This window comes from Triticum urartu, chromosome 6A (assembly GCF_056163025.1).
Source record: "Triticum urartu cultivar PI428250 chromosome 6A, HENAU_Tu73, whole genome shotgun sequence".
In the NCBI taxonomy this organism is placed as follows: domain Eukaryota; kingdom Viridiplantae; phylum Streptophyta; class Magnoliopsida; order Poales; family Poaceae; genus Triticum; species Triticum urartu.
In genome coordinates this window covers 17,439,280-17,465,653 of record NC_141878.1, presented here as the reverse complement: position 1 = coordinate 17,465,653, position 26,374 = coordinate 17,439,280, and the positions used below count along the sequence as shown (strand labels likewise).

General features: G+C 44.8%; 1 protein-coding gene across 1 annotated transcript in view; it reads right to left on the bottom strand.

Moving 5' to 3' along the window:
- The window catches only part of LOC125527292 (uncharacterized), a 30,652-nt gene extending 5,105 nt beyond the window's left edge, over positions 1-25,547 (bottom strand). Inside the window, exons 1-3 of the mRNA XM_087529529.1 lie at positions 25,187-25,547; positions 9,538-9,818; positions 9,309-9,449 (exon numbers count right to left, since the gene is read on the bottom strand). Of these exons, the coding sequence (XP_087385655.1) occupies positions 9,309-9,449; positions 9,538-9,818; positions 25,187-25,547 (783 nt within the window). The remainder of the gene's footprint in view (positions 1-9,308; positions 9,450-9,537; positions 9,819-25,186) is intronic.
- Between the last annotated feature and the right edge of the window lie 827 nt (positions 25,548-26,374).

Sequence of the window (26,374 nt, the reverse complement as noted above, 5' to 3'; positions counted from 1 at the left end):
AATTAATATGTGTACATACCAAAACAATGAATGCATCAATCAGCTAGTCAGCATAGGCTTAACTAATATATATACCTGGCAGACTCGGTTCGGTCACCGGAGCCGTCATCACGGTCTCCTTCTTGCACCGGCATTGGGTCACCGGAGCCGTCCTCATGTTCTTCTTCTTGCACCGGCATTAGGTCACCATAGCCATCTTGTTCACCCTCTCCTTCCAGACCATCGGTTTCGTTGAGAAACAACGAGATGGCATCACTTCCTTCTGCGATTATGTCCCTCAACAACGCTTCTTTTGTTGCTTCGTCTAGGGCGGTGTCCATAGTTTCTACAAATATTTACAACATGGCAATTATTATTCAAACATGACAGATGGATATATTAGTGCCAAACGTAGAACTAGCTACCTAATCATAGTAAGCTATCGGGAGGGGGTATATATCGACAACGACGACACTACATCTATGTCCCTCGACGACCCTCGTTCCCGATAAAAAAAAGAGGAAGAAGAAGAAAAAAAAGAGGAGAAGAACTCCTCTATTCTTTCTTCTCCTCTTTTTTTTCTTCTTCCTCTTCTTTTTTTTCCTCTTCTTCCTCTCATGTTCGAGAGGATCACCGAGGGGTCGGGAGGTTGCCTAGTGTCAAAGGATTCAACAAAACCATGTCTTCATCATTAGGCGAAAGTAACATGTGCATGATGGTACGAAGCTCTTCAAAGTTGTTCTAGAACGGAGTCCCAGATAGGATAATTCGCTTTTTGGTACAAAGTTCAGAAAGAGCCTTCCGAATATCGCTAATTGGAAGGCCTTTGCTGAATTCATACCAAAAGGCGGATTATTCTATCCGGGACTCCATTCCAGAACAACTTTGCAGAACTTCGTACCAACATGCCCTGGTTACTTCCGGCTAATGATGAAGGCATGGATTTCTTCAATACTTTGACACTAGGAAACCTCTCTCGACCCCTCGGCGATCCTCGACCCCTCGAACCCTCGACGACCCTGGAACCCTCGACCCCTAGACGACCCTCTTCTTCCTCTCATGTTCGAGAGGATCGCCGAGGGGTCGGGAGGTTGCCTAGTGTCAAAGGATTCAACAAAACCATGTCTTCATCATTAGGCGAAAGTAACATGTGCATGATGGTACGAAGCTCTTCAAAGTTGTTCTGGAACGGAGTCCCAGATAGGATAATTCACTTTTTGGTACAAAGTTCAGCAAGAGCCTTCCGAATATCGCTATTTGGAAGGCCTTTGCTGCATTCGTACCAAAAGGCGGATTATTCTATCCGGGACTCCATTCCAGAACAACTTTGCAGAACTTCATACCAACATGCCCTGGTTACTTCCGGCTAATGATGAAGGCATGGATTTCTTCAATACTTTGACAATAGGAAACCTCTCTCGACCCCTTGGCGATCCTCGACCCCTCGAACCCTCGACGACCCCGGAACCCTCGACCCCTAGACGACCCTGCTGGAACCCTCGACCCTCGAACCTATAGAACCCTCGAACCCTCGACCCTGAAACCCTCGACCCTTGACCCCTTAACGACCCTCGACCCTCTACCCTAGTTCCCGACCCTCGAGCCCTCGCAGAGGAGAAATAAATAAGAAGAAGAAAAAAGAAGAAAAAGAAGAGGAGAAGGAAGAAAGGAATAGTGGAGAAGAATAGAAAATATTCTTCTCCACTATTCCTTTCTTCCTTCTCCTCTTCTTTTTCTTCTTTTTTCTTCTTCTTATTTATTTCTCCTCTTCTTTTCCTCTCCTCTTCTTCTTTCTTTCCTCTTCTTATTTTCTTCTTTCCTATCCTTCTTTTTCTAAAATTGTAATTTTTGCATATATAAAACTTTTCTAAAACTGTAACTTTCTATATAAAACTTTCCTATCGGGACGGGGAGAAGATCGAAGAAAAAAAAGAAGAAAAAAAAGAGGAGAAGAAGAAAGGAATAGAGGAGAAGAAGAAAAAATAGAATTTTTTTTCTATTTTTTCTTCTTCTCCTCTATTCCTTTCTTCTTCTCCTCTTCCTTTTCTTCCTCTCCTCGTCTTCTCCTTCTTCTTCTCCTTCTTTCTCTACTTATTTTCCTTTTCCTTATTTTACTTTTTCCTCTCTACTAACATAAAATGCACTAACCTAAAATGCAACAAACATAAAATGCACTAACATATATACATCAACATATATATACACTAACCTAAAATGCACAAAAATGCTATCGAAGAGGGGGTATATCGACCCCCCTCATGTATCCACATACATACATCTATACATACATACATACATTTCTCATATACAAATACATACATTTCTCATATATAAGTTTTTCTTCTTCTTCCTTTCTTCCTTCTTCCTAGCTAGATATATAAATTTTTGCATATATAAAATACATATATACTTGCATATATGTATAAATTTTTGCATATATAAACTTTTGCATATATAAACAGAGCCTCGATGGCGGCGGCTCACAACGGGGGCGGCCGGCTAGGGCGACAGCGGCGGCGGCGGCGATGGCGTCGGCGACGACCACGGCGTTGGCGGGGGCGGGCGGCGGGCGGCGTCGGGGCAGCGCCTGGCGGCGACGGGGTAGGGGCGACGAGGACGGCGGGCTCGGGGCAGCGCGGGGCTCGGGCTACGGCGGCGCGGGCGACGACGGGGGCGGGCGACGGCGGGGGCGGCGCGGGCGACGGCGGGGGCGGCGTCGGGGCGGCGCGGGCGATGACGGGGCGGCGCGGGCGACGACGGGGGCTGCGACGACGTGCGCGGGCCACGAGGACGAGGAGCAGGGCGTCGGGGCAGAGGGCGGCATCGGCGGCGGGGAGAATGAGGAACTGAATGAAATTTTTGACAAGTGTTGTATATATAGCAAGAGCATTGGTCCCGGTTCTGGCACAAACCGGGACTAATGCCCCCCTTTAGTCCCGGTTGGTGCGACGAACCGGGACCAAAGGCCAATTTTCGGCAGCCGAAAGGGCGGGAAGCGAAGGCCATTGGTCCCGGTTGGTGGCACCAACCGGGACTAAAGGGGGGAAATGGTCACGGTTGGTGCCACGAACCGTGACCAATGCCCCCTTTAGTCCCGGTTGGTGCCACCAACCGGGACCAATGGCCTTGTGCTGCATCGCTAGCTGAAGTTTAGTCCCACATCGCTAGCTGAAGGGCGCCGGCACTTGTTTATAAGCGCTGTTGTGCCTCCCCATTCGAGCTCCTCTCTAATGCAGGCTTTCGGGCCTAAACTTGTTACTGCCTGTGGTCCTATTGGGCCTCTGCGGGCCTGAATCCTGGCCCATGTAGGGTTTCTAGTCGTATTCAGGCTGTGGAGGCCCAGTAGGTGGCATTTTTTTTGGTTTTTTCTTTTTTATTTCTACACTTTTTTGGTTTTTTATTTTTTTATTTCTACTTAAAACTAAATACTTACTGTTTTTTAGTGATTTCTTTTTGCTTTTAGGTCACAAAAATTATAAACTTTCTATTAGTGCCATTAGTTTTAAATTTTGAATAGTTTAAATTTGAATTTTTAAAAATTTGTGTGAATCACTAGTTTATGAATAACTTTACTATAAAAATAGAATTTTTTTTCTATTTTTTTTATACTTACAACTAAATATTTATAGTTTTTTAGTGATTTCTTTTTGATTTTAGGTCACAAAAATTATAAACTTGCTGTTAGTGCCATTAGTTTTAAAATTTTGAATAGTTTAAATTTGAATTTTATAAAATTTGTGTGAATCACTAGTTTATGAATAACTTTACTATAAAAATAGAATTTTTCTTCTTCTTTGCTATTTATTTTTTATTTATACTTACAATTAAATACTTATAGTTTGATTTTAGGTCACAAAAATTATATTCTTTTTGCTATTGAAGAATATTATAGTTTTATTTTATTTGATCATAACATAATATTTTAATTGATTGTTTTTATTTTCATAAAAATTTTGTAGTTCATTCTGTTTGCTATTAATTCATTATTTGAGCTAAATGACTCTGAAATTGGAAAGCATTTCAAAATGAACTCTGAAAAGGTTGAAAGTTGGCATGGTATCATAATTTCACCCACATAGCATGTGCATGTATAAAACGGACAATGGTAGCATGTTCGTCTGTTACAAATTTGGCATGGTATCATCATAATAGTTGTGGGAGAAAGTCTTCACTTTTTCTTCGCTTGTGTCATTTGCTTATTGCGCCGTAACCATGGATAATCTTCATTGTTTATCAGGATGCTTGGGTCAGCCTTGACATTGAAGGGAGGAATTTCATGAAACTTTTCATAATCTTCAGACATGTCTGTCTTGCCGTCCACTCCCAGGATGTCCCTTTTTCCTGAAAGAACTATGTGGCGCTTTGGCTCATCGTATGATGTATTCGCTTCCTTATCTTTTCTTTTTCTCGGTTTGGTAGACATGTCCTTCACATAGATAATCTGTGCCACATCATTGGCTAGGATGAACGGTTCGTCAGTGTACCCAAGATTTTTCAGATCCACTGTTGTCATTCCGTACTGTGGGTCTACCTGTACCCCGCCGCCTAACAGATTGACCCATTTGCACTTAAACAAAGGGACCTTAAAATCAGGTCCGTAGTCAAGTTCCCATATGTCCACTATGTAACCATAATATGTGTCCTTTCCGCTCTCGGTTGCTGCATCAAAGCGGACACCGCTGTTTTGGTTGGTGTTCTTTTGATCTTGGGCGATCGTGTAAAATGTATTCCCATTTATCTCGTATCCTTTGTAAGTCAATACAGTCAAAGATGGTCCCCTGGACAACAAGTACAACTCATCACAAACAGTGTTGTCACCTCTGAGACGTGTTTCCAACCAACTGTTGAAAGTCCTGATGTGTTCACATGTAATCTAGTTGTCGCACTGCTCCGGGTGTTTGGAGCGCAGACTGTTCTTGTGTTCATCGACATACGGGGTCACCAAGGTAGAGTTCTGTAGAACTGTGTAATGTGCTTGAGACCAAGAATATCCGTCCCTACATATTATTGAGTCTCTTCCAAGAGTGCCTTTTCCTGTCAGTCTCCCCTCATACCGCGATTTAGGGAGACCTATCTTGTTAAGGCCAGGAATGAAGTCAACACAAAACCCGATAACATCCTCTGTTTGATGGCCCATGGAGATGCTTCCTTCTGGCCTAGCGCGGTTACGGACATATTTCTTTAGGACTCCCATGAACCTCTCAAAGGGGAACATATTGTGTAGAAATACGGGCCCCAGGATGACAATCTCGTCGACTAGATGAACTAGGACGTGCGTCATGATATTGAAGAAGGATGGTGGGAACACCAGCTCGAAACTGACAAGACATTGTGCAACATCACTCCTTAGCCTTGGTACGATTTCTGGATCGATCACCTTCTGAGAGATTGCATTGAGGAATGCACATAGCTTCAGAATGGGTAATCGGACGTTTTCCGGTAGAAGCCCCCTCAATGCAACCGGAAGCAGTTGCGTCATAATCACGTGGCAGTCATGAGACTTTAGGTTCTGAAACTTTTTCTCTGGCATATTTATTATTCCCTTTATATTCGACGAGAAGCCAGTCGTGACCTTCATACTGAGCAGGCATTCAAAGAAGATTTCTTTCTCTTCTTTCGTAAGAGCGTAGCTGGCAGGACCTTTATACTGCTTCGGAGGCATGCCATATTTTTCGTGCAAACGTTGCAGGTCCTCTCGTGCCTCAGGTGTATCTTTTGTCTTCCCATACACGCCCAAGAAGCCTAGCAGGTTCACGCAAAGGTTCTTCGTCACGTGCATCACGTCAATTGAGGAGCGGACCTCTAGGTCTTTCCAGTAGGGTAGGTCCCAAAATATAGATTTCTTCTTCCACATGGGTGCGTGTCCCTCAGTGTCATTCGGAACAGCTAGTCCACCGGGACCCTTTCCAAAGATTACGTAGTATAAATCATTGACCATAGCAAGCACGTGATCACCGGTGCGCATGGCGGGCTTCTTCCGGTGATCTGCCTCGCCTTTGAAATGCTTGCCTTTCTTTCGACATTGATGGTTGGTCGGAAGAAATCGACGATGGCCCAGGTACACATTCTTCCTGCATTTGTCCAGGTATATACTTTCAGTGTCATCTAAACAGTGCGTGCATGCGTGGTATCCTTTGTTTGTCTGTCCTGAAAGGTTACTGAGAGCGGGCCAATCGTTGATGGTCACGAACAGCAACGCCTTAAGGTTAAATTCCTCCTATCTGTGCTCATCCCACGTACGTACACCGTTTCCATTCCATAGCTGTAAAAGTTCTTCAACTAATGGCCTTAGGTACACATCAATTTCGTTGCCGGGTTGCTTAGGGCCTTGGATGAGAACTGGCATCATAATGAACTTCTGCTTCATGCACATCCAAGGAGGAAGGTTATACATACATAGAGTCACGGGCCAGGTGCTGTGATTGCTGCTTTGCTCCCCGAAAGGATTAATGCCATCCGCGCTTAAAGCAAACCATACATTCCTTGGGTCCTTTGCAAACTCATCCTAGTACTTTCTCTCGATTTTTCTCCACTGCGACCCGTCAGCGGGTGCTCTCAACTTCCCATCTTTCTTTCGGTTCTCACTGTGCCATCGCATCACTTGGCATGCTCTTCGTTTCTGAACAGACGTTTCAACCGTGGTATTATAGGAGCATACCACACCACCTTCGCAGGAACCCTCTTCCTGAGGGGCTCGCCGTCAACATCACCAGGGTCATCTCGTCTGATCTTATACCGCAACGCACCGCATACCGGGCATGCGTTCAGATCCTTGTATGCACCGCGGTAGAGGATGCAGTCATTAGGGCATGCATGTATCTTCTCCACCTCCAATCCTAGAGGGCATACGACCTTCTTTGCTGCGTATGTACTGTCGGGCAATTCGTTATCCTTTGGAAGCTTCTTCTTCAATATTTTCAGTAGCTTCTCAAATCCTTTATCAGCCACAGCATTCTCTGCCTTCCACTGCAGCAATTCCAGTACGGTACCGAGCTTTGTGTTGCCATCTTCACAATTGGGGTATAACCCTTTTTTGTGATCCTCTAACATGCGATCGAACTTCAGCTTATCCTTTTGACTAATGCATTGCGTCCTTGCATCGACAATGACCCAGCGGAGATCATCATCATCGGGCACATCGTTTGGTTCCTCTTGATCTTCAGCAGCCTCACCCGTGGCAGCATCATTGGGCACATCGTCTGGTTCCTCTTGATCTTCACCAGCTCCCCCCGTTGCAGCATCACCGTATTCAGGGGGCACATAGTTGTCATCGTACTCTTCTTCTTCGCCGTCTTCCATCATAACCCCTATTTCTCCGTGCCTCGTCCAAACATTATAGTGTGGCATGAAACCCTTGTAAAGCAGGTGGGAGTGAAGGATTTTCCGGTTAGAGTAAGACCTCGTATTCCCACATTCAGTGCATGGACAACACATAAAACCATTCTGCTTGTTTGCCTCAGCCGCATCGAGAAACTCATGCACGCCCTTAATGTACTCGCGGGTGTGTCTGTCACCGTACATCCATTGCCGGTTCATCTGCGTGCATTATATATAATTAAGTGTCCAAATTAATAGAAGTTCATCATCACATTAAAACCAAAGTGCATACATAGTTCTCATCTAACAACATATAGCTCTCCAGAGCATCTAATTAATTAAACCATACATTGAAACTATGTAAAACATTTCAATGCGAAAACAAATGCGATCATAATCGCAACCAAGGTAACAATTGATCCAACGGCACAATGATACCAAGCCTCGGTATGAATGGCATATTTTCTAATCTTTCTAATCTTCAAGCGCATTGCATCCATCTTGATCTTGTGATCATCGACGACATCCGCAACATGCAACTCCAATATCATCTTCTCCTCCTCAATTTTTTTTATTTTTTCCTTCAACAAATTGTTTTCTTCTTCAACTAAATTTAACCTCTCGACAATAGGGTCGGTTGGCATTTCCGATTCACATACATCCTAGATAAATAAAATCTATGTCACGTTGGTCGGCATAATTTTCATAAACAATAAATGAACCAATAGTTATAAAGATAATATACATACCAAATCCGAATCATAGACAGGACGAGGGCCGACGGGGGCGGATACCAAAACCATCGCACTATATAAGATGCAATAATAAATGTAAGAAAATGATACAAGTATCTATCTAAACATACAAGTAAGAATATTTTTCCTTTCAGAAAGAAGATAAGAACAAGAGGCTCACCACGGTGGTGTCGGTGATGAGATCGGCGCGGGTGATCGACGGCGGTGAAGACGGGGACGGGGCGTGACGGACCGCTAAATCTAGACAAATCTCGAGGAAAATGGAGCTTGGAGGTCGAGCTTCGAGAGGAGAAAGATTAAGTAGTGTGGCTCGGGCATTCCATCGAACACCTCATGTGCATAGGAGGTGAGCTAGAGCACCACAAAGCCCTCTCCCCCTCGGCCAGAAAAAACAGAGCACTGTGCTCTGCTCTTGCGCGAGGGGGTATATATAGGCACCTCATTGGTCCCGGTTGATGACATGAACCGGGACTAAAGGGAAGCCTTTGGTCCCGGTTCAATCCACCAACGGGGACCAATGGTGGTGGGCCAGGAGCGAGGCCCATTGGTCCCGGTTCGTCCCACCAACCGGGACCAAAAGGTCCAGACGAACCGGGACCAATGGCCCACGTGGCCCGGCCGGCCCCCTGGGCTCACGAACCGGGACCAATGCCCACATTGGTCCCGGTTCTAGACTGGACCGGGACTAATGGGCTGAGCCGGCCTGGACCATAGCCCTGTTTTCTACTAGTGACACGACTCCAGTAATCGCATCACAATACACACTGATATTAGGTATATAAATTGCACGCTGATATTTGGTAAGATATTAATTGCACGTTGATATTCACTCTGTCCCGAATTACTTGTCGCGGAAATGGATAAAAATGGATGTATCTAGATATAAAATACGTCTAGATACATCCATTTCTGGGACAAGTAATTTCAGACGGAGGGAGTATTAGGTAAAATATTAATTGAATGCTGATATTTGGCAGAATATTAATTGTGTGGCAGATTTCATAGGATGGTGTTAAGTCTAAACTTCTTTATAACCAGTGACAGTGGTGAGTAACTAGAGCATTAAACAAGTTTGGTGCTAAACATTGGGGGTGATATAGACCATCAGATCAGCATGGTTCAATGGCCGAGATGGTTTTGGTTCTCCGGCCTTCGAGCTTTTATAGGTCTAGAAGATGCATCCATTTGAATTCAAACATTGCAACCATTTTACATAAATAGTAAGTAACTTGGCAACTATCAAAAGTAGAAACTCACCCCCATGCCAACAGGCAAACCATGTCCAGTAACCCCCATGTTATTAGGATAATAGTATGTTGCATCAAGCGCTGGAGGGTGATGTGGCCTCGGAGAAGTCAAGGGAGTGAAACTCTTAGCATTAGGGTTCAAATTGAATTCCTGGTACGGAAAACCAATAGTCAGTGCACTTGGCACAGGCGACAAAACATGGCCAGATATGATACACATATCTACATTACATCCTGACCTTAGCGTTTGGGTTCAAACTTGATTTGTCTGAGCTAAGAGATCCCATCGAAGAACTTGGTGATAAGCCTGGAGCAGCACTCGCAGCTGAGTTCGCAGCAACACGCTCGGATGTTAATGGTGTAGGACTGCCAGGTCTTTGAGAAGAATTCGCATATTCAGGCGCAGAAGGAAGTTTGCTGGGTAGAGTCGAATCTTGTGCCAAACCATCTGATGGCTTGTTTCCTTGGCCAGAAGATGAAGGCTCAGACTCACGCGACCTTGAAGGTGCTCCTTCCACATCTGTCACAAGATCACAAAAGTATCATACACTCTACTGCTGAAAACAATTCATGGAATTTAGAATGTTGAAGCTGAAAGAAATTAAAACTAATAAAAAAGGGCAGCCCGGTGCATGTAGCTCCCGCTTGCGCAGGGTCCGGGGAAGGGTTCGACCACTTTGGGTCTATAGTACGCAGCCTTTCCTTACATTTCTGTAAGAGGTTGTTTCCAGAAAGAAATTAAAACTAATAAGGCCACAATTTTTTCCATGGCCGAAGATTGGAAGCTGCAAGGGTTGGGCGCTACTATGACCGAAGAATCTTATTCGTCTGGAGCCGGCCGGGAGCACACCAATAACCACACATCAACAAGCATGTGCGGAGACCACCACCTCGCCTACGCAATTATCAACTCATGTACTACCGGGTGAGAGCGGCGGACGACGTGATGAAGGGGGTGCAATAGTACTGGCTGATGTAATCGGTCCTGTAGAACAGAGAATGGATGATGAGACGGAGGTCAACCCAATGGGTTTCCTCAATACAAACTTGTATGAGTGTGACTTAGATATGATGAGTCAATCATATGACGAATCGGGCTATGAGCATGCTAATGAGGATATGGATGAACTGTCGGGCAGGAAGGTCGTAGCAGGGATTGCAAAAAGTCTCTCTTCATGAAATCATCGCAGGACACGCCTGAAGATGCCGCCTCAACACAGGCTCAACTAGCCGGGGGTCGTACAATGCTTAGCCCGGGAACATTGGGGCAGGGGTTAAGGAAGGATTTGGAAGGTGTGCCCAAGAAAAAGGAGAGGAAGAGATCGGGGAAGATAGTTGCCTCCAAACAAGCCAGAGCACATAGCAGCCAGACGATGGATTCTGAAGAGCGTGTACCCGTGAAAGGTGCGGCCATGTTCCATCTCACGGGCGAGCCGATGCTACCGTCAAAACCACTGGAGGCACTATCAGGGGATCTCAGGAGACTGCACGACCATGTGCTGTCGACTGAGAAAAGCCTACTAGCCTCGAAGGATCCAGGATATCCGACATACGCGGCTCGTGTGCCTGAGGGGAAGTGCTACGTCAACACACGGCCCGCAGAGGTGTTCTTCCTACGGTTTGACCAGATCTTTGACATGTTTCTGACAAGGCGACTCAATTTTACAATCGTCCGCTTTTTTGCGCTACATATGAGCTCCGTCATGAAGAGAGAAGAAGTCTCGCAAATATGTGTGGTGGATCCGTACTACATGCACGAGTCTTTCTTGAGTCTCGGCGACTTTGAGCGTGAAACTTCTAGGGACTACCTCCAAAACTTCATGGTACAGAATAAGGACCAGGAAATTGTCCTCCTTCCTTATCATTCAAAGTAAGTCAGTTCCGGACAACCCTTTCGTACATTTCAATCATTCCTTCTCGCTCATATGGAGAATAATTTGAGGTGTCTTTTTCCCGCAGCAACGGGTGCGCCGTCCTTATCGTTCTTTACCCGCGAGTCTCCTACGCTGTGTATTTCAACCCTTCCAGAGACTACGAGAAGAAGGACTACACCCACATAATGAATATTCTAGATGATGCCACATGCAGATCAGAAAACAAAGGAATAAGAAGATGTGTTTCGCGCATAAAACTAACTTCTGCTGCATCCATGTCCCAAAACCAAGCAATAAAGATGAATTCTACATCCTCCATCTCATGATTGAGTTCAACACAGATCACCAAAAGCTTCGTATGACAACCAGAAACGATGATCATATCCGCAAGTGGGTAGAATCTCATGGAGAAGCGGATTATAAACTTAGAGATGACTTCTTTCGCATCCAAAGGGACATTGCAACGATCATCATGAAAGAAGTCGTCGATGAGAAGGGGATGTTCCACTACGACCCTATATCGCGAGCTGACATCCGAACTCGCATAGGCATGCAACGTCAGGACCTCACGCCGTTCAAGAAGCTAGGGTCCATCCTCGATGATATGGAAGGATGGAACTTCTAGTGATTTACAATGCCGATGATGATGATATGTGTCGGTTGAACTTGTATACTTTCTGTAGTGATGAAACTTTGTGATGTCCATGGTCCCTGCCGAACTTGCGTAACACTACTTTGTTAGTTTGGGTACGATGACCTACGTACCTCTAGTTAATTAGTTTGCGTACAGTATGTTGCATCTAGTTGCTAACCCTTTCTTTTTCGTGTTGCTCTAGTATATTTTGTTGCATATGATGGTACATCCTCTTGATGAAGTTGCATCTCTAACAGGTACCTAGTTTCTTGATGGCAAGATGGCAGTGCTATGTCGTGTACAAAGGGAAGGTTCTGGGGGTGTACAACGAGTGGCCTGAGTGTCAGGCGCAAGTGAATGGGGTCTCGGGCGCCAGTCATAAAGGCTTCAAAACCAGACAAGAAGCTGAAGCTAGTTACTTGAGATTCACGCTAGCGCGAGACAGGACTCATAACCACCGCCTCATGTACTGCATAGTTCCGCTCTCACTCATAGTGATAGCTCTTCTTGCGTATACCATTGTTTAGATGGATGACGTTGTAGTTGCAAATATTCGAGACTTGCATGTATCGCTATTTTGGAGATGATGACGAGATACCACTTTGTGTTGGATGATGATTATGATGAGACTATTTATATGGATATGCTATGATTACATTTGTGGTTTCGCAGCCATTTGTATGTGTATCATGATGACATTTGTATCTGCTAAAGATTCTTGTATAAAGCCTGTTCAAATATAAAATAAATATGCAGAAAAAAAATCAAAACTACTAAAATTAGCATTAGCGAGTGGAGAAAAGTTATCAACAGCGTGATAGTAGCAGTAGCGCGTCCAGCCAAAGCGCGCTAGAGCTATTAGCAGTAGCGAGCTTCCACGCAGCACGCTGCTGCTACACTTGTATAGCAGTAGCGCGGGTGTGCACGCGCTGCTGCTACGGGTTAGCTGTAGCTCCTTATTAGTAGCGCCGGTCCCCGCCCTACTGATATACCTAGAACCCGCGCTACTGCTAGGCTTTTCCCTAGTAGTGCAACTTTATGTTGGAGTCATGCAGTTTTACACGCTCATGACAGAACTGCAGAATATTATTCCCCTCTATCTTTGATATGTGGATATCTACCAAGTATTTCCTATATGCGGTAATTCGGTTGCATACCGATATCACCACTCGAGATACATCATTGGCCCCTTAACATATAGTTGGGATCTATGTGAGGAATAATTGTATTTCCGTCAATACCTCAAGCCCCTTGGATGGGGAGTTATTCAAGGCCAGTATGCCAATTTAATGAGGAACATTTCCAGGCATTAGGGGGAGATTTCAAGTACCATAAAGAATGCCAGGAAATTAGTGGAATGTTCAACACATTTCTGCCTCAAATCCAGGTGCTCAAAGATCTGAACCATGCGTTCAGAAGATTTGCAACACATTGCAAATAACCTGCCAGATTCATTTACTGACTATAAAGATGTTACACAATCCTACAAAAGTACGCCTGAAAGAGTGGAGGTACCAGCAAAATCCACTCCACTCCCCGTTCAAATCAACAGGGGGAGATGTATGGCAGAAATACATTAGGATTCAGCTTCTCGCAAGCAAGGATATCAAGGCCTATAAATCAGTAAATGCAAGTCAACTTCACGTTGACAGACATCTAATGGGTAGTATACACCTAGTGGACGGGAAACCTCCACCAACCCAGGTCATAGTGCACACAATGGGCGGGACATCGGAATACCCGACTCAACCACATTGGGAAATCGCGAGCAGTCACCATGGGTAACGATATTTCCATCAACTATATATTGATATATAGATTCTGGAGAAACATATAACCAGAAGTCTACAATTGTTGACATACATTTCTCAACTAGATTGAAAATGTTGGGTTTCGTAGTAATTTCAAAAAATTTCCTACGCACACGCAAGATCATGTGATGCATAGCAACGAGAGGGGAGAGTGTTGTCTACGTACCCACGCAGACCGACTGCGGAAGCGCTGACACAACGTAGAGGAAGTAGTCGTACGTCTTCACGATCCAACCGATCAAGCACCGAAACTACGGCACCTCCGAGTTCGAGCACACGTTCAGCTCGATGACGATCCCCGGACTCCGATCCAGCAAAGTGTCAGGGAAGAGTTCCGTCAGCACGACGGTGTGGTGACGATCTTGATGTACTATAGCAGCAGGGCTTCGCCTAAACTCCGCTACAGTATTATCGAGGACTATGGTGGCTGGGGGCACCGCACACGGCTAAGGAATAGATCACGTGGATCAACTTGTGTGTTCTAGGGTTCCTCTACCTCAGTATATAAAGGACCAAAGGGGGGAGGCTGGCCGGCCACAAGGGGCGCGCCAGGAGAGTACTACTCCCTCCGGGAGTAGGATTCCCCCCCCCCAATCCTAGTTGGAACAGGATTCCTCGGGGGGGAAAGAGAGAGAGGGGGCCGGCCACCTCTCCTAGTCCTAATAGGACTAGGGGAAGGGGGGAGGCGCGCGGCCACCTTGGGCTGCCCCTTTCTCCTTTCCACTAAGGCCCACTAAGGCCCATATGGTTCCCGGGGGGTTCCGGTAACCTCCCGGTACTCCGGTAAAATCCCGATTTCACCCGGAACACTTCCGATATCCAAACATAGGCTTCCAGTATATCAATCTTTATGTCTCGACCATTTCGAAACTCCTCGTCATGTCCGTGATCACATCCGGGACTCCAAACTAACTTCGGTACATCAAAATGCATAAACTCATAATATAACTGTCATCGTAACCTTAAGCGTGCGGACCCTACGGGTTCGAGAACTATGTAGACATGACCGAGACACGTCTCCGGTCAATAACCAATAGCGGGACCTGGATGCCCATATTGGCTCCTACATATTCTACGAAGATCTTTATCGGTCAGACCGCATAACAACATACGTTGTTCCCTTTGTCATCGGTATGTTACTTGCCCGAGATTCGATCGTCGGTATCCAATACCTAGTTCAATCTCGTTACCGGCAAGTCTCTTTACTCGTTCCATAATACATCATCTCACAACTAACATCTTAGTTATAATGCTTGCAAGGCTTATGTGATGTGTATTACCGAGAGGGCCCAAAGATACCTCTCCGACAATCGGAGTGACAAATCCTAATCTCGAAATACGCCAACCCAACATCTACCTTTGGAGACACCTGTAATGCTCCTTTATAATCACCCAGTTATGTTGTGACGTTTGGTAGCACCCAAAGTGTTCCTCCGGCAAACGGGAGTTGCATAATCTCATAGTCATAGGAACATGTATAAGTCATGAAGAAAGCAATAGCAACATACTAAACGATCGGGTGCTAAGCTAATGGAATGGGTCATGTCAATCAGATCATTCAACTAATGATGTGACCTCGTTAATCAAATAACAACTCTTTGTTCATGGTTAGGAAACATAACCATCTTTGATTAACGAGCTAGTCAAGTAGAGGCATACTAGTGACACTCTGTTTGTCTATGTATTCACACATGTATTATGTTTCCGGTTAATACAATTCTAGCACGAATAATAAACATTTATCATGATATAAGGAAATAAATAATAACTTTATTATTGCAAAGAGGGCATATTTCCTTTAGTCTCCCACTTGCACTAGAGTCAATAATCTAGATTACACTGTAATGATTCTAACACCCATGGAGCTTTGGTGCTGATCATGTTTTGCTCGTGGAAGAGGCTTAGTCAACGGGTCTGCAACATTCAGATCCGTATGTATCTTGCAAATCTCTATGTCTCCCACCTGGACTAGATCCCGGATGGAATTGAAGCGTCTCTTGATGTGCTTGGTTCTCTTGTGAAATCTGGATTCCTTTGCCAAGGCAATTGCACCAGTATTGTCACAAAAGATTTTCATTGGCCCCGATGCACTAGGTATGACACCTAGATCGGATATGAACTCCTTCATCCAGACTCCTTCGTTCGCTGCTTCTGAAGCAGCTATGTACTCCGCTTCACATGTAGATCCCGCTACGACGCTTTGTTTAGAACTGCACCAACTGACAGCTCCACCGTTTAATGTAAACACGTATCCGGTTTGCGATTTAGAATCGTCCGGATCAGTGTCAAAGCTTGCATCAACGTAACCATTTACGACGAGCTCTTTGTCACCTCCATATACGAGAAGCATATCCTTAGTCCTTTTCAGGTATTTTAGGATGTTCTTGACCGCTGTCTAGTGATCCACTCCTGGATTACTTTGGTACCTCCCTGCTAGACTTATAGCAAGGCACACATCAGGTCTGGTACACAGCATTGCATACATGATAGATCCTATTGCTGATGCATAGGGAACATCTTTCATATTCTCTCTATCTTCTGCAGTGGTTGGGCATTGAGTCTTACTCAATTTCACACCTTGTAACACAGGCAAGAATCCTTTCTTTGCATGATCCATTTTGAACTTCTTCAAAATTTTGTCAAGGTATGTTGTTTGTGAAAGTCCAATTAAGCGTCTTGATCTATCTCTATAGATCTTAATGCCTAATATGTAAGCAGCTTCACCGAGGTCTTTCATTGAAAAACTCTTATTCAAGTATCCCTTTATGCTATCCAGAAATTCCATATCATTTCCAATTAATAATATGTCATCCACATATAATATCAGAAATGCTACAGAGCTCCCACTCACTTTCTTGTAAATACAGGCTTCTCCAAAAGTCTGTATAAAACCAAATGCTTTGATCACATTATCAAAACGTTTATTCCAACTCCGAGAGGCTTGCACCAGTCCATAAATGGATCGCTTGAGCTTGCACACTTTGTTAGCTCCCTTTGGATCGACAAAACCTTCCGGTTGCATCATATACAACTCTTCTTCCAGAAATCCATTCAGGAATGCAGTTTTGACATCCATCTGCCAAATTTCATAATCATAAAATGCGGCAATTGCTAACATGATTCGGACAGACTTAAGCATCGCCACGGGTGAGAAGGTCTCATCGTAGTCAACCCCTTGAACTTGTCGAAAACCTTTTGCGACAAGTCGAGCTTTGTAGACAGTAACATTACCATCAGCGTCAGTCTTCTTCTTGAAAATCCATTTATTCTCAATTGCTTGCCGATCATCGGGCAAGTCAACCAAAGTCCATACTTTGTTCTCATACATGGATCCCATCTCAGATTTCATGGCTTCAAGCCACTTTGCGGAATCTGGGCTCACCATCGCTTCTTCATAGTTCGTAGGTTCATCATGATCTAGTAGCATGATTTCCAGAACAGGATTACCGTACCACTCTGGCGCGGATCTTACTCTGGTTGATCTACGAGGTTCAGTAGGATCTTGTTCTAAAGTTTCATGATCATCATCATTAGCTTCCTCACTAACTGGTGTAGGTGTCATAGAAACAGTTTTCTGTGATGTACTACTTTCCAATAAGGGAGTAGGTACATTTACCTCGTCAAGTTCTACTTTCCTCCCACTCACTTCTTTCGAGAGAAACTCCTTCTCTAGAAAGGATCCATTCTTAGCAACGAATGTCTTGCCTTCGAATCTGTGATAGAAGGTGTACCCAACAGTCTCCTTTGGGTATCCTATGAAGACACATTTTTCCGATTTGGGTTCGAGCTTATCAGGTTGAAGCTTTTTCACATAAGCATCGCAGCCCCAAACTTTAAGAAACGACAACTTTGGTTTCTTGCCAAACCACAGTTCATAAGGCGTCGTCTCAACGGTTTTTGATGGTGCCCTATTTAACGTGAATGCGGCCGTCTCTAAAGCATAACCCCAAAACGATAGCGGTAAATCAGTAAGAGACATCATAGATCGCACCATATCTAGTAAAGTACGATTACGACGTTCGGACACACCATTACGCTGTGGTGTTCCGGGTGGCGTGAGTTGTGAAACTATTCCACAATTTTTCAAATGTACACCAAACTCGTAACTCAAATATTCTCCTCCACGATCAGATCGTAGAAACTTTATTTTATTGTTACGATGATTTTCCACTTCACTCTGAAATTCTTTGAACTTTTCAAATGTTTCAGACTTATGTTTCATTAAGTAGATATATCCATATCTGCTTGAGTCATCTGTGAAGGTGAGAAAATAACGATATTCGTCACGAGCCTCAATATTCATCGGACCACATACATCGGTATGTATGATTTCCAACAAATCTGTTGCTCTCTCCATAGTACCGGAGAACGGTGTTTTGGTCATCTTGCCCATGAGGCACGGTTCGCAAGTACCAAGTGATTCATAATCAAGTGGTTCCAAAAGTCCATCAGTATGGAGTTTCTTCATGCGCTTTACACCGATATGACCAAAACGACAGTGCCACAAATAAGTTGCACTTTCATTATCAACTCTGCATCTTTTGGCTTCAACATTATGAATATGTGTATCACTACTGTCGAGATTCATCAAAAATAGACCACTCTTCAAAGGTGCATGACCATAAAAGATATTACTCATATAAATAGAACAACCATTATTCTCTGATTTAAATGAATAACCGTCTCGCATCAAACAAGATCCAGATATAATGTTCATACTCAACGCTGGCACCAAATAACAATTATTTAGGTCTAATATTAATCCCGAAGGTAGATGTAGAGGTAGCGTGCCGACCGCGATCACATCGACTTTGGAACCGTTTCCCACGCGCATCGTCACCTCGTCCTTTGCTAGTGTCCGCTTATTCCGTAGTCCCTGTTTTGAGTTGCAAATATTAGCAACAGAACCAGTATCAAATACCCAGGTGCTACTGCGAGCTCTAGTAAGGTACACATCAATAACATGTATATCACATATACCTTTGTTCACCTTGCCATCCTTCTTATCCGCCAAATACTTGGGGCAGTTCCGCTTCCAGTGACCAGTCTGCTTGCAGTAGAAGCACTCAGTTTCAGGCTTAGGTCCAGACTTGGGTTTCTTCTCCTGAGCAGCAACTTGCTTGCCGTTCTTCTTGAAGTTCCCCTTCTTCTTCCCTTTTCCCTTTTTCTTGAAACTAGTGGTCTTGTTGACCATCAACACTTGATGCTCCTTCTTGATTTCTACCTCCGCAGCTTTCAGCATCGCGAAGAGCTCGGGAATAGTCTTGTTCATCCCTTGCATATTATAGTTCATCACGAAGCTCTTATAGCTTGGTGGCAGTGATTGGAGAATTCTGTCAATGACGCAATAATCTGGAAGATTAACTCTCATCTGAATCAAGTGATTATTATACCCAGACATTTTGAGTATATGCTCACTGACAGAACTATTCTCCTCCATCTTGCAGCTATAGAACTTATTGGAGACTTCATATCTCTCAATCCGGGCATTTGCTTGAAATATTAACTTCAACTCCTGGAACATCTCATATGCTCCATGACGTTCAAAACGTCGTTGAAGTCCCGATTCTAAGCCGTAAAGCATGGCACACTGAACTATCGAGTAGTCATCAGTTTTGCTCTGCCAGACGTTCATAACATCTGGTGTTGCTCCAGTAGCAGGCCTGGCACCCAGCGGTGCTTCTAGGACGTAATTCTTCTGAGCAGCAATGAGGATAATCCTCAAATTACGGACCCAGTCCGTGTAATTGCTACCATCATCTTTCAACTTTGCTTTCTCAAGGAACGCATTAAAATTCAACGGAACAACAGCACGAGCCATCTATCTACAATCAACATAAACAAGCAAGATACTATCAGGTACTAAGTTCATGATAAGTTTAAGTTCAATTAATCAAATTACTTAAGAACTCCCACTTAGATAGACATCCCTCTAATCCTCTAAGTGATCACGTGATCCAAATCAACTAAACCATAACCGATCATCACGTGAGATGGAGTAGTTTTCAATGGTGAACATCGTTATGTTGATCATATCTACTATATGATTCACGTTCGACCTTTCGGTCTCCGTGTTTTGAGGCCATATCTGCATATGCTAGGCTCGTCAAGTTTAACCTGAGTATTCTGCGTGTGCAAAACTGGCTTGCACCCGTTGTAGATGGACGTAGAGCTTATCACACCCGATCATCACGTGGTGTCTGGGCATGACGAACTTTGGCAACGGTGCATACTCAGGGAGAACACTTCTTGATAATTTAGTGAGAGATCATCTTATAATGCTACCGTCAATCAAAGCAAGATAAGATGCATAAAAGGATAAACATCACATGCAATCAATATAAGTGATATGATATGGCCATCATCATCTTGTGCTTGTGATCTCCATCTTCGAAGCACCGTCATGATCACCATCGTCACCGGCGCGACACCTTGATCTCCATCGCAGCATCGTTGTCGTCTCGTCAATCTTATGCTTCCACGACTATCACTACCGCTTAGTAATAAAGTAAAGCATTACATCGCGATTTCATTGCATACAATAAAGCGACAACCATATGGCTCCTGCCAGTTGCCGATAACTCGGTTACAAAACATGATCATCTCATACAATAAAATTCAGCATCATGTCTTGACCATACCACATCACAACATGCCCTGCAAAAACAAGTTAGACGTCCTCTACTTTGTTGTTGCAAGTTTTACGTGGCTGCTACGGGCTTAAGTAAGAACCAATCTCACCTACGCATCAAAACCACAATGATAGTTTGTCAAATAGACTCCGTTTTAACCTTCGCAAGGACCGGGCGTAGCCACACTCGGTTCAGCTAAAGTTGGAGAGACAGTCGCCCGCAAGCCACCTGTGTGCAAAGCACGTCGGGGGAACCGGTCTCGCGTAAGCGTACGCGTAATGTTGGTCCGGCTCGTCTCGTCCAACAATACCGCCGAACCAAAGTATGACATGCTGGTAGGCAGTATGACTTATATCGCCCACAACTCACTTGTGTTCTACTCGTGCATATAACATCAACATAAATAACCTAGGCTCTGATACCACTGTTGGGTTTCGTAGTAATTTCAAAAAATTTCCTACGCACACGCAAGATCATGTGATGCATAGCAACGAGAGGGGAGAGTGTTGTCTACGTACCCACGCAGACCGACTGCGGAAGCGCTGACACAACGTAGAGGAAGTAGTCGTACGTCTTCACGATACAACCGATCAAGCACCGAAACTACGGCACCTCCGAGTTCGAGCACACGTTCAGCTCGATGACGATCCCCGGACTCCGATCCAGCAAAGTGTCAGGGAAGAGTTCCGTCAGCACGACGGCGTGGTGACGATCTTGATGTACTACAGCAGCAGGGCTTCTCCTAAACTCCGCTACAGTATTATCGAGGACTATGGTGGCTGGGGGCACCGCACACGGCTAAGGAATAGATCACGTGGATCAACTTGTGTGTTCTAGGGTGCCTCTACCTCAGTATATAAAGGACCAAAGGGGGGAGGCTGGCCGGCCACAAGGGGCGCGCCAGGAGAGTCCTACTCCCTCCGGGAGTAGGATTCCCCCCCAATCCTAGTTGGAACAGGATTCCTCGGGGGGGGGGGGGGGGGAAGAGAGAGAGGGGGCCGGCCACCTCTCCTAGTCCTAATAGGACTAGGGGAAGGGGGAGGCGCGCGGCCACCTTGGGCTTCCCCTTTCTCCTTTCCACTAAGGCCCATATGGTTCCCGGGGGGTTCCGGTAACCTCCCGGTACTCCGGTAAAATCCCGATTTCACCCGGAACACTTCCGATATCCAAACATAGGCTTCCAATATATCAATCTTTATGTCTCGACCATTTCGAGACTCCTCGTCATGTCCGTGATCACATCCGGGACTCCGAACTAACTTCGGTACATCAAAATGCATAAACTCATAATATAACTGTCATCGTAACCTTAAGCATGCGGGCCCTACGGGTTCGAGAACTATGTAGACATGACCGAGACACGTCTCCGGTCAATAACCAATAGCGGGACCTGGATGCCCATATTGGCTCCTACATATTCTACGAAGATCTTTATCGGTCAGACCGCATAACAACATACGTTGTTCCCTTTGTCATCGGTATGTTACTTGCCCGAGATTCGATCGTCGGTATCCAATACCTAGTTCAATCTCGTTACCGGCAAGTCTCTTTACTCGTTCCGTAATACATCATCTCACAACTAACATCTTAGTTATAATGCTTGCAAGGCTTATGTGATGTGTATTACCGAGAGGGCCCAGAGATACCTCTCCGACAATCGGAGTGACAAATCCTAATATCGAAATACGCCAACCCAACATCTACCTTTGGAGACACCTGTAATGCTCCTTTATAATCACCCAGTTACGTTGTGACGTTTGGTAGCACCCAAAGTGTTCCTCCGGCAAACGGGAGTTGCATAATATCATAGTCATAGGAACATGTATAAGTCATGAAGAAAGCAATGGCAACATACTAAACGATCGGGTGCTAAGCTAATGGAATGGGTCATGTCAATCAGATCATTCAACTAATGATGTGACCTCGTTAATCAAATAACAACTCTTTGTTCATGGTTAGGAAACATAACCATCTTTGATTAACGAGCTAGTCAAGTAGAGGCATACTAGTGACACTCTGTTTGTCTATGTATTCACACATGTATTATGTTTCTGGTTAATACAATTCTAGCATGAATAATAAACATTTATCATGATATAAGGAAATAAATAATAACTTTATTATTGCCTCTAGGGCATATTTCCTTCAGAAAAAACCTTTCAAGTGATTCAGATCCGAAGACTATGGCCATGGCAAAGTGTGAACAACACTCGGACTTAACTCAAGCAAAGGGTATAATCTAGGTAGAAATAATCTTGCTCAATAATGGGAAGGTATTCATAAGCAATACCTACACCAGTTTTCTTCTGGAAACGGAATTGAGAACAATGAGGTGGTGAAACATAGAGCAAGTAATGTAACACAAGGGTTCACGCAGATACCCAACTATTCTCCAAAGGTTCTATTCCCGATAACTTATATCATTGGCAGTACAAAATTATCTATCTCTGCAATTGATAGATGTAGTGATTACATATCCATGTAGATCAGTAGATTCACACATATATGATCGATTCCCGATGGAATCTCAATTCTGAATTGAAATACAAAATGCAACATACATTGTGTAAAATAAGTGAGTCACCATACGACTTATTATTGTCGGTACATATGGTACAACTGACGTAGTGAGATCCTTATACACAAGGATTACTCCTATAATGATGATTATCCATGTTTGTGTGTGCAATGACGACACATGTAATCATCTAAATGACGGAGTTTAAAATGAAGGGTAAACCAAAATATCGCTCGTTACTACAACTTGAGCACCTTCACTCATACATTATGGTATACTATGTTGTCTATATCCAAAATATATTGGAGAAATTCATTGTGGACAAATCTTATCCATCCATAACTCTCATGGTAGTTATTCTCTAGATGTAGAGAAAGATCTATGTAGACCAAGAGATGATGAAAATGAGATATTGGAACTCAACGTTCCACAATGCCATTGGATCCACCAAAAACAATTGGTTGGTACTCAAGAAAATCTTTTGATATCTCCAATGCATCAAACATCTTGTCCTGGTTTTTTAGTTCACAGAAATGTGAACACAGATATCGTTGGATACATCGATCAGATCCCTACTATGTCAGATCGTAGACAAGCTTAGTGTTCCTCCTAGGTGCAGTAGCCCTCTCATGAGAAGTCTTCAAAACAGACCTCATGGCATCCATCAACCATGATCTCAACGATAATGTTACTTGTGTTGCCCGGATGGAAACAGGTTACATAATAAGCAATATAACTATATTACATATCTTGCAAATTAAATCATGCGACTGATTTGTTCATCGGGTTTCTACCAACTTCTATGTTTCAGAAATGTGTTCGTTGAATTGGTAGGTGACGGCTTCGAATTTTGCAAGAATCAGGGGAAGTATCTTCCTGAATTGTTCTTGTTCAATGCATCATATTATACTCTTTTTCCCTTCATGAGTTTACTTTACAGGTTCTCATAAAGGTTTTTAATGAGGTAATACCAACATGAGATTATGTGTCATACTTTTAATTTTCCCCACCGGGGTTTTTAGAAAAGTATATACGACATATTTATTGTCCTTTGAACTCTATGGTTTTCTTGTATTGAGTTAAAAGAGACAATAACCATTATATGTTGCATCATTTTCTTCTTATTTTTCCCACTGGGTTTGAAGGAGTTTTGGCAACATATCATACTACAATACTTCTCACATTTTTCCCACAGGGTTTTTGGAGAAGAGTTAATTCAAGGATGATTCCAAAGATGATCGGTTGCAAGGACGAGGAAAGATTAGGGGGAGTGTTAGGATTAAATTAATAGGTTAATTAAAGAGATAATCATCCCATTGTAATCTGTACGTTGATTGCATTGGCAACCGTTGCGCCTCTCCCCTTTCCACCTCTATGAACAGTGACATCTCTTAATTGTGTCTATTCCCCTTGTATATATACCGAGAATCATTCAATGGAATCGATAGTTCAATCATTTATTCGATTGTCTCTCGCTTGCTCTCGTTTAAAATTCAACACAAATCGTAAGGTGCTTTATAGAAGTTAATGACAACAATGAATGACGTGGTTTCATCGTATGTGCGGTGCATGTGAAAACAAATGCCATGACATGGTTGGCTGGAAAAGCTGAGTTGGCATGTGTAGTGATGTGGCATGGCTGCATGTAAAGAGAAATGAGATAGTGGGGATGAACTATTTAGGTATTATAGATATGCACATAGGTGCATAAAAATTCTGTCAAGTGCTTCTACTTCTCATCATCATCTTCTTCTTCTTCTTCTTCTTCTTCTTCTTCTTCTTCTTTTTCTTGTACTTGTTATTCTTCTACTTCTACTTGTGTGACGCCCCGAGACCGTTGCGCCAGGTGTCTTCCAGTGTTTCGTTGTCGTTGCCATGTCATTCGCTTGCGTGTTGCATCTTGTCATGTCATCATGTGCATTGCATCATCATGTTTTTCGAAACTTGCATCCGTCACGGCCTCCTCGTTCTCTCTGTTGTCCGTCCTGAGCCCAGACACACTTGCACGCGCCCGCGGCATGTCTGAAATATTATTTTACAAGTGGCCGGAAAATGTTCTCAGAATGGGTTGAAAGTTGGCGTGTGGTCTTATTATAGTGTAGATAGACCGCTTGTCAAGTTTCATCGCATTCGGAGTTCGTTTGATAGCCCAACCTTAAACTATAGCGACATTATAGTTGATCAAAACGTCGGACGTTTTCGGTCTCTGGAAACAGTTGCCGGGCTGCACTCCTCTCCTCTCATGTCAGCCCAACCTCTTTTTACAACCCACCTGCTGCCCACCTAAAACCCCCTCCGTTCCGGACCGTCAGATCACGATCGGAGGCTCCGAAACACCCCGAAAACCCCCTCAAAGCCCCCTAACCCTAGCACCTATCGTATAGAAACACCCCTCCTTCCTAATTTGGAAAACCCTAACCCCTAACCTCCCCTAACCTCCCGCAGCCGCCACCTCCCCCTGTCTCCTCGCTTTCAGCGCCGCTAGCCCGCGCCCGCCACTTGTCGCAGCCGCCGCCACGCGCGACGGCGAATCCCAGCGCGCCACCTGTCCCCGAGCGCCGCCTCCAGCCAATCCCCATGTGCCACGTCACCCTGGCCTCCTCCCACCTCCCCGCGGCCCTCCCGGCCCGCACCAGGCCCGCCCAGGCCGATCTGGGCCTGAGGGAGCCCGCTCGCGCCGCCTCCGCGAAACCTCGTCGCCCCGGTCGTCGCCGCGTTGCCGCCTTCGCCTCGTCACCGACGAGCCGCGTGCCACCACCGCCCCGCGCCCGCGCCGCCATCGCCGGACTCCTTCCGCCAAGCCAGGCCTCGCCGTCCTCTGCTCCCTGTTCTTCCCCGTGTTTCCTCTCTCTTCCTCACCCGATCTCTCTCTCTCTCTAGGGCACCGCTGCGACGTGGAGCTCGCCGCCGGCCTTTCCTTCGCCCGACCCGGTCGGGATCCGCCGCCCCGCGACCGGTTCTCGTTCGCCTCAACCCCGCCGGACCCCGCCACCGCCCTCGAGCCTCGCCGTCACCGGCGTGAACCGCCACTGCCGCCCCTGCCTCCCTGTTCGTGCGGGAACGGGAGGAGGACGGCCACAGCCCCGTGGGCCGCGACCCACACGGGGCCCATCAGCGCCCCAGATCCGCGGCCCAGCTCCCTCCTCCTCGGCTGGGCACGGCCCATGGTGAGGACGCGTCCAGCCCCTCCCCTGTTCCTGTTGGGCCGGCCAGTTTCGGCCCGCTAGTTTATTTCCTGGTCCTACGAATTTTTTCTATTTTCCTGAGACGGCAGATTTTACAGAAAACCCCCTAGTTTCATGCATTTAATAACTTCACAATCGTGCATCGGATCTAAATAAATTATATATGAAAGTTGTTTAGAATTTTTTCTAGTTTAATAATTTGTAACTTTCATCCATGTTTGAAATGTTTAAAATGCTGTTTGGTTAAATTTGCTCCTATGCCATGCTAAAATGCTTTATTTCATAACTAATTAACCGTAACTCTGAACTTAATAAACTTTATATGTAAATGGGGTAGAAAAATGCCTAGTTTAACATGGTGGCTTTACTTTGCATGTTTAACAACTCTAAAATTGTGTTTAGGGCAGAACAGTACCAAACCT